This window comes from Nicotiana tabacum, chromosome 19 (assembly GCF_000715075.1).
Source record: "Nicotiana tabacum cultivar K326 chromosome 19, ASM71507v2, whole genome shotgun sequence".
Classification (NCBI taxonomy): domain Eukaryota; kingdom Viridiplantae; phylum Streptophyta; class Magnoliopsida; order Solanales; family Solanaceae; genus Nicotiana; species Nicotiana tabacum.
Window position 1 is genome coordinate 64305066 of NC_134098.1, and position 12202 is coordinate 64317267.

General features: G+C 35.8%; 2 protein-coding genes across 16 annotated transcripts; both read left to right on the forward strand.

Moving 5' to 3' along the window:
* Positions 1-261: 261 nt before the first annotated feature.
* Positions 262-9783, forward strand: LOC107779282 (uncharacterized). Of its 15 annotated transcripts, none has more exons than XM_075237848.1 (15): positions 262-397; positions 601-631; positions 730-800; positions 1576-1615; positions 1764-1813; positions 2216-2404; positions 2516-2669; positions 3011-3408; positions 3513-3641; positions 3737-3858; positions 3979-4070; positions 4139-4248; positions 7360-7493; positions 7882-7973; positions 9647-9783. In XM_075237848.1, exons 1-14 carry the CDS (start codon positions 356-358, stop codon positions 7946-7948), a joined length of 1629 nt encoding a protein of 542 aa, XP_075093949.1. In that variant the 5' UTR covers positions 262-355; the 3' UTR covers positions 7949-7973; positions 9647-9783. The 15 variants fall into 15 exon arrangements, with proteins under 15 accessions (XP_075093949.1, XP_075093947.1, XP_075093946.1 ...); XM_075237846.1 differs by lacking the exon at positions 9647-9783 and adding an exon at positions 8191-8759; XM_075237845.1 differs by lacking the exon at positions 9647-9783 and adding an exon at positions 8235-8759.
* LOC107779283 (glutathione S-transferase APIC) lies at positions 9614-11442 on the forward strand. Its single transcript, NM_001325279.1, is given in 3 exon segments — positions 9614-9810; positions 10062-10110; positions 10806-11442. Coding segments are annotated over 3 exon segments (642 nt in total). The 5' UTR covers positions 9614-9663; the 3' UTR covers positions 11252-11442.
* The last annotated feature ends 760 nt before the right edge of the window (positions 11443-12202 follow it).

The following is a 12202-nucleotide window of genomic DNA, read 5'->3' on the forward strand; positions in this document are numbered from 1 at the left end:
TGTTTAATAAGAAGATGCTGCAAATCATTTCATTGAGTTGCTTGCAACCTGTCTGCATTAGCTGCTTGCAGATAAACTTCAATAAAGTACCAAATGTATAATCTTCTTCGAGAAGATTATCTATAGCGTAATAATAAATGGATATCTACAATATAATTATTTTCATAACAAATTGAATAATTTCAGATTTTTTGAAAAATTATAATTTTTTACAGATTCACATAAATTGAACCATAAATAAAAACTGAGGGAGTAAAAAAAAGAATAGTAGGATGATATTACTCCGTTATTAGTCTAAACTTCCCGCCACCTCCCCAGTCAGCTCGCAAAATTGCGTCTTTGCCTGTTAGAAGCTATGGAAGAGGGAGGCTTAGCTGCCACTAGTGGATTTCTTCAGGTATTCTGAATTCTTCGAACCTCATTCTACTCCTTTACTTCATAATTTCCGATATTCAGCTCAACGATCGGCTATTCTCTCGTCGATTACAGTTTAGGGTTATCTGCTATTTTCAAGCGAATTTTGTGTTACTTTTGAATGATTTCAATGTCTCCCATTAAATTTAAACTGACTTACCCCAACGTTGTCCAATCATAATGTAGGAAAAGCAAGATTCTGACCAGAGTGTTTCCGGTATCTTCTCCTCCTTTAGAAATTAATCTTCGGAATAATAAACCTAGCTTAGTTGTTCTTTTAATTGAATCTGCTTTTGTGTTGTTTGAAATTATCAGAAGAGGAGGATATGGATGATGACAAATGGCTGGCAAATGACAATTCTCTTAGTGGACCCTCAGGAAACAAGGTATATGCCTCATGTATTTTGTTGCTTACATTTTCACATTCCTCTCCTTTTTACGGGTTAAAAGGCTAGCTGCCTTCTATAATGTCGTGGAGAAACCCTACTTTATCATTTATTTAAGACAATTTGTGTTAGTTTGTCGAATGTCAGCTGAGCAGACTAAATCCAACAACATGCAATCAAGTTCACAGATAAATTCAAAGAAGAATCTAGAGAGAGAAGTTAGAGAGAAGTGAGAGCATTTTTGTGTATTGTGTAAAAATGAGAGAGTGATTAACTAATTAGTGGAAGGGCACTGTTTATAACAGAATCACGTGCCCCTTCCAATTAACTTCCTAACACGTCCGCTAAGTTTCCTCAATCTACATTAGGATGAGTCCTAGACCAACTAATCTTGATAATTTGCTTACTGTTAGAATGAAAATGGGCGCATGGAAAGCTGAATGGATATAGAGGAGTCATATAGCCAACCCCAAGTAGTCTAGTTGGTTGATTGATTGTTAAAGTGGTGCTTCCTTTTATGATGTTTTGGCACATCTTGCTTTCTAACAATTTTCAATGCATTGGAGGGGTTAGGTTTCTGTTTGGCCTTAGATCATTAGCAATTAAATTATAGTTGAGATAAACTGTTTAGTTTTTAATCACAATGACCAGCATGTTTACTGCATTATTTTTCAAGTTAGGCTATTTGATTTTTTCCTGCTTTCCTTATTTTTTGTATCTATTTGCTCATGAATACTTTATAATGTCCAAGAGTCTGATGTTTCTTATTTGTCAGGGAGGTATAGGAGTCCTTTCCCAGCTTGAACTACTAACAGGTATTCTCAGTGAAACTTTTATCTGGCAGCCGACTCATCCACTAGAATTTTCATTCTTAACATCCCCCCGCCCATCACCCTCCCAAAAGAAAAAAGAAAAAAGAAAAGAAAAGGGTCTTTGAAAGTTATCCATGTTAATCTTGTGCAGATGTCAAAAGACTTCATCACTCAGCCCACACATTGAATTCTCATCAGCTGGTATTGATTGAATTTACCTCCTTTTTTCTCTCTTTACCTTCATTTCTTCCTTCTATTGTTCCTTTGGTCCTTTTTCTTTTCCTTTTTTTTTGGTTAAATTTATGTTAAAGAGTTATTTCCTAATCGGCGTTAACGGATCATGGTGGTTGAGAATTGAACATGGAAATACTTTTTGACGGGGAGTTCAGAAAAAAAGTTGTTCTCCACTTCTCCTCCTGTTCTTCTGGAATCATCTAGTTTAAGGGACAAACTTTAGTAACTGAGGCTGGAGGCTTGTACTGTCACAATGTGTATCCTTTCCGCAAAAGGGATCAGTTACTAAGTGGAGAAACACAAAAGTGATAAACAATAAAAGGTCCAAATGACCAACTCCTCTTACAGTTCTATTTGCTTTCCTGTTAGCAGAGGCAAACAGGCTTCTGCAAAGAAGGTGACGTTGAAGTTCCTTCTTTTAAGAGTCAGGGTGGTGACTTCATCAACAAAAACGATCACTGGATGGCATTGTCCTGCTGCTTAGATGACGGATTTAGTCACGTTTCTAGAACGACACCCGCTTCTAATTCAGAAGAGGAAATTATATCTGATGATGAGGTATGATTGAAAACTGTATGCCTTCAAAATCAATGTCACTAAAACTTGATTACTTAATGTTGTGTTCAACAAATACTAAGTGGCTCTTTTTGAGGTTAAAATATCTGGCAGATGAGGCCTTTTGCTGACGGAAATTTAAGAAGAGATGGTAAAAGCACATTGCCTAAAGTAAGTGCAGAATGCAAATCAGGAGTTTTCTTGAATAAAGATGCTGGTTCTTCATCGTCGTACAGTGCCTCATCAAAGTTGAACAGATCATCTAAAGGTATTAGTACTTCTGTCAACTTCATTTCCCTATTTTGCATCATCTGTCTTGATACTAATGATGTCGTCAACTCAACTGATGAGAAGTTTGGTCTTATCAAGCATTATTAATCATAGTTGGTTTAGTTGTCTTGAACTAGGCTGTCACTAACTAGCATAACATGTGTAGTAATGGTGCTTCTCAAGAACAAGAGCACATGGATTCCAAGCAAAATAGAAAAGAAATGGACGCATCTTAACATTGAATTCTCAAGTCTTATATCTATGATGGCTCTTTTTCTTTGTGATCCATTGGGTTTTCAAGCTGTACTTTTAATTTTTTTTTTTTGCAATCAACTGCAGGAAGCCGGGGCAAATCTAAGCCCAAATTTTTGTTCCAATCCCGGCCGCTGACGAAGGATTTTGCTTTGGTTGTCCATGATACTTGTGAAACCAGCACACCATTATCTGTTCTTCCCCTAAATGTAGAATTAGACATGCAAAGAAATAATATAGAGTCACTGGATGACTTATTGGAGGATTTTGGTGGAAAAGAAATACAGCAGTTCGAGGAGGATTTTGGTGGAAATGACATACAGCAGTTCGAGGAGGATTTTGGCGGAAATGAAATACAACAGTTCCAGAAGCATTTGGTGCCATCTGAAGTAGCAGTTGTACATGATCCAAATGAGCATTCAATGGCCGAGTTTCTGGATCACTTTCAGCATACAAGTTCCCGACCACAAGGCAATTCTAGAATGGTTTGCTTTCTTCTGTTCCATATCTCTTTTCTTAAAGATCTTAGTAGCACTTCTGTATTACCATTTTTACTATTTCGTGAATGTAAAGATCAAGTTTTAACCAGCAGCTGCAAACAAAAAGACAAGGATCACGGATCTTACAGAAGAGAAACTTATTGCTGCTCGGTGACAGAAACATGAGCAATGGCGACCAACCTGAGGCACTAGATAGTGACCCATCTACTGACGAGGATGTAATATGTAGTTAATCTTTTACTGTTTTATCATAGCGATCAGTTGCATAGGTAGTTCTCTCAATGGCTTTTTTTTTTTTTTTTTTTTGTTTCAGGAAATTCCCCAGATTCTGAAGCCTGCTATACCTCAGAGGACCATGGCTGACCAATTTCATCTAGCATTAGGAGCTGTATCTACGAATGAGAGGCTATCTATTGCAAGGCCTAGGCAATTTGGGTTAGTATGGAACTAGAAAGTGTCAGTAATGAGCATATTATGCATGTTTTCTAGGAACAGATGAAACAGAAAAATCTTCAAATTTCATCTTTTCTCACTTACATTGACATGTCATGCCAGATTATCTGGAAAGTTGCAGCAGCTAATACAATGTGAAAAGGACAGAGATACATATTTCTTGGAGAAGTCACAAACACATGATGCTTCAAGTGGTAAAAGGCCAAACTTGTATATCTTCTGTCCTCTTGCTTTTTTCTGACCTCTTCTGCTGTTATTGCAGGTGCAAAAAACTTCATTGATGTGAGAATTTTGTCAAGTTCTTTGGAGGCCAAGCTGACTGTTTGTTTTTGTGCTTTACATGGAGATGAAGAGGTACTTGGACTAACTATTGTACGTATGCTAAACAGAAAGTTAAGAATATGAGTGCGTCTACTTTATTGAGAATAAGATGCTCCTTTCAACTTTTTGAAGGTCATGAGCATGTTTTTTTTTGCTCTCACTAGTTTTTAAAGAAGAAAATGTTGGTACTTGTTTTAATTATAGCCCAACTTTCACAGGGTACCTAAGACATTTACCTTTCTCGTGTAAATAGGCAACTTGTAAAAGTCAAAGTCAGGTTGTTGCCTAGCATAGAAAGTCAGGTAAGGTAGCATAAGAGTGTGGATGCTGAGGTGTGGGAATTTTACTTTTATGCTTCCTTTCTGAACCAAAAACTTCCATTTTAGGTAGGAGCTTTGAGTGAACTATCATTGTTTCTTAACTTTCTTTAGACCGTTTCCCTCTGAAAAACTGTAAGAAACAGGCCCTGCTGATTCAACAAACAAATATGGTAGTGTGCTTTGAAGTGTGTAATAAGTGAGAAGCTTCTGGAATTATATTCCTCAATGAATTACGTATTCATTTTTTTCTTTTAGAATTGCAGTCATGGAATAGTATGGTGTTTATTGTGATTTAATGTGTTGGCTTCCGTGTAAACTCTTTCAGAAATATATTCCTCGTCCTATTTACGGCTTGAGCTTGACCTTCCAGAGTCCAAACATGAGATATTTATGTACTCATCTCACCCTGCTTCTCTCAACTCAAGTCTACTGTATATTTTCAAAAGACTCATGACAGTTTCTTTTTGCCACCACTATCATATCATATTATATTATTTACTAAAAGTGGGAAGCTACCAACGTCAAGGTTGAATTACCAAAATAACCATGTAAAATTGATGGACTTATTTACCCTTTCATACATCAAATAACTCTTCTGCTTTAAAAAATGAATATGTATTTTAAATATTAGCTATTGTGTTTTAAAGTCTTGATTTGACATGATCAGGAAATTTATTATGGTTGCTTCAATATTATAAGTATTCTTTGAGAAGTTACTATCTTTCTTTCATATTAGTTGGAATTCACATCTTGAGATTATGAAATATGTGGCAATTAATAGTTCCATTTTCAACATAGTCAATATACAAAGGAATAGAAGGGGCGGAGGTTACGTCAAGGAAGAAAGGAAAGGCCAAGGATTGTTTTGATCTGACTTATGGCTATAAAGTCATATTTCATGGGAGTTCATTCATTCCTTAGTTAGTTTTGCAATGGTATTGCATTTGATTATTTGATGTGCTTCAACGTCAAATTAAGCACTTTGGAATCTGGAATACAACTAGCTGACAAGTTATAGAAAGAAAAATTCGTGGTGTAGAAAGGTACATGAAGATTACAAATTTCATTTGAGTGACTTAAGGTCAAATGCCATTGTTTTATTTCATATTTGTCTTCTCTTTAGTGTTATTTGTGTATTTGGAGGACCTGTCAAATCATATCTTGGCCGCTTCAATTGTTTCTATTTGTCTATCCTTTGTTATCATCCTCACCATCCTCAAATAATTTAAACTTTTGATGGATGACACCAAACTTTAAAGCTTCCAGCTGCTTAACAAGTATTATCAGATACTCTTCTAAGTCCATAGTTAACCAGTTCTTTATCAATATCTGCTGATCAGTATGTATCAAAGTTAAGGCCATCGGAAGTCGGAACAAGCTCTTAGAAGTTTATTGGGTTCTTCAAAGGTTCTATCTTCTATGTGTAGGGGAGTGTTGGCTGCTTAATAATTTCCAACATAATAAATATACAAAGGAATAGAAGGGGCGGAGGTTACGTCAAGGAAGAAAGGAAAGGCCAAGGATTGTTTTGATCTGACTTATGGCTATAAAGTCATATTTCATGGGAGTTCATTCATTCCTTAGTTAGTTTTGCAATGGTATTGCATTTGATTATTTGATGTGCTTCAACGTCAAATTAAGCACTTTGGAATCTGGAATACAACTAGCTGACAAGTTATAGAAAGAAAAATTCGTGGTGTAGAAAGGTACATGAAGATTACAAATTTCATTTGAGTGACTTAAGGTCAAATGCCATTGTTTTATTTCATATTTGTCTTCTCTTTAGTGTTATTTGTGTATTTGGAGGACCTGTCAAATCATATCTTGGCCGCTTCAATTGTTTCTATTTGTCTATCCTTTGTTATCATCCTCACCATCCTCAAATAATTTAAACTTTTGGTGGATGACACCAAACTTTAAAGCTTCCAGCTGCTTAACAAGTATTATCAGATACTCTTCTTAGTCCATAGTTCTTAACCAGTTCTTTATCAATATCTGCTGATCAGTATGTATCAAAGTTAAGGCCATCGGAAGGCGGAACAAGCTCTTAGAAGTTTATTGGGTTCTTCAAAGGTTCTATCTTCTATGTGTAGGGGAGTGTTGACTGGTTTATTTTTTATTATTATTTTTTTTTATCATATGTTTGTATTTAGTACAATCAAAATTAATCTCATGACACATTGTATCCACACTAACTAAATGTAGTTGTTCAAGTTTGCAAGCTTAGACGATATCATTTAGAGTCAATTGTCAAATTGGTCGAATAGGCTTACTATTCATGGGCTCCTATTTTTCCCTTCAAAATTTCATGTTAATAGCACACATGTTTTAATAATGTATAATGCCATTTTAAAAAGTTTATACTAATTATCATGGGATACACGTGCAACGCACGTATCCAAAAACTAGTAAAGGAAAAAAGCCAAAAGTGCCTTGTTGGGTATAGCGCCTGCATGAAGATTGATATGGTTTATTTGAGCTTCACTGGTCGCTTACAATCCATGGACATAATTTGTAGTGGAAGATTATCTAATGCAGATTGTATAAATCGAATTATATAGGTTTTCCTTTTTGTGTTTAAATATGTGAACTCTTAAAAATCAAACCAACACTAATCAGTACTCAATCCCCGAGCGCGTAGGTCTGGAAGGGAAAGAAAGAAGTTCTATACCATCTGGCTATTCATTTCGTTGTATGGGAACTTTTAATAATGAAAAGTGCGTTCCAACATTTTATTAACTGTTTATTCCTAGTCTGGCTGGTGTTGATGGTTTCATTGGTTAAACAGAATAGATTTATGGCGTTGGGTGAATGCTATCTACAATTTTATGTTTCTTTGCAGGGTTCTGAATGCCTGAGCAATCCTCAAAAAAGAAAGGGTACTGGAGGAAGGAAGTTAACTATCATTTTTAACTCAAGAATCTGTAAAGATATCGAGCTGGAAATAGGGAATTTTATCCGCATACATCAGCCTTGGTAGGAGCGGCTCTAATACTTCTTTCTTCTATATCTGTTTATTTTGTTTGATTGGAATTCTTTGGTATCAGTTTGAGTGAGCTGGCTAGCTTTTGGCACCCAAGCTAAACTATTATGGTTGAAATGCCTAGACCATCTTTTTGGTAGTAGCGGAATACCTATACTTGAATCAAAACAAAATAGCAGATAAAGCTAGATTTGTTTTAGCCCCTCCTATTCCCGAGAAAAGTTCTGGCTTTGTCCTTGGAAATTATTCTTTAAACCATTGTTGTGGATATGCATATGCCAATGTGTTCATTTTGGTAAAAGCTGCACCTTTTACTAAACTTTCTTGTATGCTTAAAGAATGCTATGTGATTTTTTTCCCGGGTTATTTTTTCTGGTGCAGGAAAGAGGTACACGTGAATGAGAAAGATGAGGCCATCATTTTATGTGCATATTTCTCTCAGATTTAGCCCTTGAATCGCATTTTATAACAAGGTAATAGCAAGGTTTCTAGAGATAACTTTATTGTTGTACTTTTCCCGTTCCCTCTATTTTCCTTGTAGAGTATAATGTAGAAGTTTGTCCGTTTTCTACCCGAATTTCACCCAAGGGTACGTCTAAATTTATGAAGGTAATCTGATCACTTTATTTATTTTGAGCCTCATTGGATTGGTGGGAGTTCTAGTCCTGACTTCCTATGCTCTTTAAGTAGGCTCATCACCGATCTTATCCTATACAATGACCACACATATGCAGAAAGGGAAATCAGTAGTTAGGGCAGGAGCCAAAGAAATTGGCCATCATGTCAGTGTGGATGGAGGTTGAATCAACAATGTTCGATCTTGTAGCTTCCAAACTGAGCTTTGAGCTGCCGTTGTTGGGCATGGTGACGGACAATGCAACTGTGGCAGAAAACGAAGACAATCTTGGAAAGATTCTTGATGTATACGAGATGAGACTACGGGAATTAAAACACTTGGGAGAAGACAGCCTCACCCTGGCAGATATGCACCATGTCCCAGTTATACACCCATATCCCAGTTATACACTACTTGATCGGAACTATATCCAAGGCTGCGTTTAATTCTCATCCTCATGTAAGAGTTTGGTGTGAGTAAAAAATGTTGAAACTCTAGCCCTTATTAGAGGATCATAATACTTCCCATAAAATGGAAATTCTTGATCAATGGAGGAAGAATAGTGATTAATTAGCTGGAGAAGGGACAATTGACTTCGTCGCTTCATTCTTCCATACAAGTGGACGAAAAAACGTTCAACTTTCAAAGTTTTGCATTCATTTTTATCTTATTTTCAGGTAGATTATGCCTGGCCTCACAGGAACTCCTGATATGATGTTTTTGGTTAATTCTTACTAAATAGCCAGTTGCCTAGAATTGATAACTATAAGTGTTGAAGTTTCCGCACCTCCCACATTTGCCCAAACCCTGTCTCAGACAACATTTCAGCAAATTACAGCGGCTGGTTCATGTCCGATTGTTGCAGAACAAAATACCAAGAGCTTTACTTTATCAGCTTCGCCCCCTATAAGTGTTAATCGGGCTGGGCTGACCCGTTTTCAACCCGGGTAATTTTACTTTAACTTTCACACTTCTACTATAATTTGAAGTAGTCAATGTGTGCTATCCAACTTGGTTTTGTCAACGTTCAAATACAGTTAAAATCTATTCTAACATCTTACATAAAATAGTTTCGCCTTACTTTTTGGCTTTTAAATGTCATCATCTCTGATCGACTATTTCATATCAGTATATAATATCAAAGAGAACGTGCATCCTGACAGAAGCAGATATGTAATTACCCAAAGTACTTTCCTGGAAGGAAGATGCAGCAGGCACGCTAATAGGCAGTACCATTATTATTAAAAGAAATGAGTTGGTCAACAATATGAGGAGACTTGTGAGGCCATTACTTACCTAATCAGATTATTAATTAGTCTTTCTCCATCTCAAGATCATTGTATTAGCATCTTAATTAAAAGCATTAAAGGGTTTGTTTAGCCACCAAGACTTTTGGGATAATTTTATTAAAGAATGAGATTAAGAAATTTTACCTCGTACTCTATATATACCTCCATAACATAACCTTATTTCATCATGTTAAAGCAATATATTTATCACAATCCTAATTGATTATTCTTGATCTTTTAGTTATATATTCAGAAATTATGGCGATCAAAGTCCATGGTAGCCCTATGTCAACTGCAACCATGAGAGTTGCTGCTTGCCTAATCGAGAAGGATCTGGATTTTGAGTTGGTCCCTGTTGATATGGTCTCTGGCGAACACAAGAAGCACCCTTACCTTTCCCTCAATGTAAGCATAATCACATTAAGTCTATTGTTAGTGATTATTTACGTATATATATTTATGTTCCGGAAAAGAACACTGAGAGATCAGTTGAACCCATTGAATATAGTCACCGTCTGCCTTTGCTTATCACCATTCCATTTCAGCATATTGCAATATTTATAAAGATATCTCATTTTATCATTTTCCGCAACTTTAGCGTTGAACATGGATTCATGCCCTCTCTCTAAAAATGACATTTTTTAAAATTGATGCAGCCTTTTGGTCAAGTACCAGCATTTGAAGATGGGGACTTGAAGCTCTTCGGTAAGTACTTTTGTTATTCTTGCAATTTATATATATCAGCACAAAGGTGGCAAAATTTGAAAAGATTTAAATTATATATATAGATAGTGTAAATATTTTCTACTTCTTAGTGCCCAAGATTTTGTATTATTTCTTCCCAGGATAGAACGAATTACATATTTACTTTTAACAAATAAATTTGGTCCAAAAAATTAATCAATCAATTGACCGAAGTCAAAGTCGAAGAGCGACGGCGACGGCACGAGGCTTGCCTTCTTCTTAACTCTTCAAGAGCTAGAAAAAGTGCAATTGTATATATACCCATCAAAACCTTTTCCTCTTCCAATATGGGACAATGTCCCTTTGTCAAGGAGGAAAACTCAAATATTTTTAATTTCCCTCCATTTCCCATTCACTCTCTTTTAAGCTACATTTAAGCTTAAAAAACCCAACAATTATATCTACTAGTTACTAATTAATGATTATTATAGATATTTTTACGTATAATTACCTTTCAAGTAGGGGCAGAGCTCGTGTAGTGGTAAAGCCGTAAAGGAGGTTCAAAAGTTGCTCTAGGTCACAAGTTCAAATCCTAAGACATTCTAACATAAATTTTAAATCCCTTTATATAAATTCCTGATTCCACCACATCCTTTAAGCAACCTGATTTTTTACACTATCAATTTGAAATGATAAATTGGGAACTTGTAATGCAGAATCAAGGGCAATCACCCAATACATTGCTCATGTTTATGCTGACAATGGATATCAACTAATACTCCAAGATCCAAAGAAGATGCCCATTATGTCAGTGTGGATGGAAGTAGAAGGCCAAAAATTTGAACCACATGCTTCAAAGTTAACTTGGGAACTAGGCATAAAACCAATTATCGGCATGACCACAGATGATGATGCTGTGAAGGAAAGCGAAGTGCAATTGTCTAAGGTTCTTGACATATACGAAACTCGGTTGGCAGAGTCAAAATACTTAGGTGGAGACTCTTTTACATTGGTTGATTTGCACCATATCCCAAATATATATTACTTGATGAGTACAAAAGTTAAGGAAGTGTTTGATTCGCGCCCTCGTGTTAGTGCATGGTGTGCTGATATCTTGGCTAGGCCAGCTTGGGTTAAGGGATTGGAAAAGCTGCAAAAATAAAGAATATCATGAGCTAATGGATGACCATATTCTCAGAAGCCTAATTTATGTTTCATCTGTTGTGTTTTCTGTCTGAAGTTGTTGTCTTGCAATACAATAAAACAGTCAACAGTCATCGATATCCATGTCATTTACTTTGTGTACTGATATGTATGGTACAATAAATATAATTATGTGGTTTTTGTAGACTCAGCCTCATCTCCTTTCCATTTCCTATTAAATAGAACCGTTTTGTTTATTAAATTCTAAATCTCTTTTTATAAATAAGCATATACAATATAATTATCTGATATTCGAAACTCAATGGTATGACTAATCTAGATTCGTAAAAAATATACCCAATAAATAAACAACATTTGAAATGTAGTTTAAAAATACTAGTAGTAATTTTTCAGTTACAAAGACCTTTTTACCCTTAAAACTCAGGACAATATTATCCTGTAGAAGTTCGAACTCCAGAATCGTCCTGGAGCTTTAAGTTGTAAAAACTGAACTCCTGGACAGTATCTTAGAATTTTTCCAGCTCCAAATCCTTGGCATTTGAATTTCTAGCTCCTGGACAGTATCTTAGAATTTTTCCAGCTCCAAATCCTTGGGATTCGAATTTCTACAAGTAAAACTCCAGGGCAGTGCCTGAATGTGTGTAACTTAAAAGAGCAAGCTGATTCTCTTTTTCCTTTCCGAAAGGCAGTTCTGAATAAATTTTATGGGTGGTCATTAAATTTTGTGTTCATTACCCTAAAGTAATTTTTTTTTTTTTTTGGTTACGTAAAAGTCATTCAACTTTGTGTTTGATAGAAACTAAGGGTCCACCAAATTATATAGAGAACCAGCTTTTCGATCTATTAGTTCCCACAGAACACACGCATACTGCAGTAGGTAAATGATACAAAGAAGTTTTACGTGAAAAACTCTCAGCTCACGGGATTAAAAACCACGACCTACCCTTGT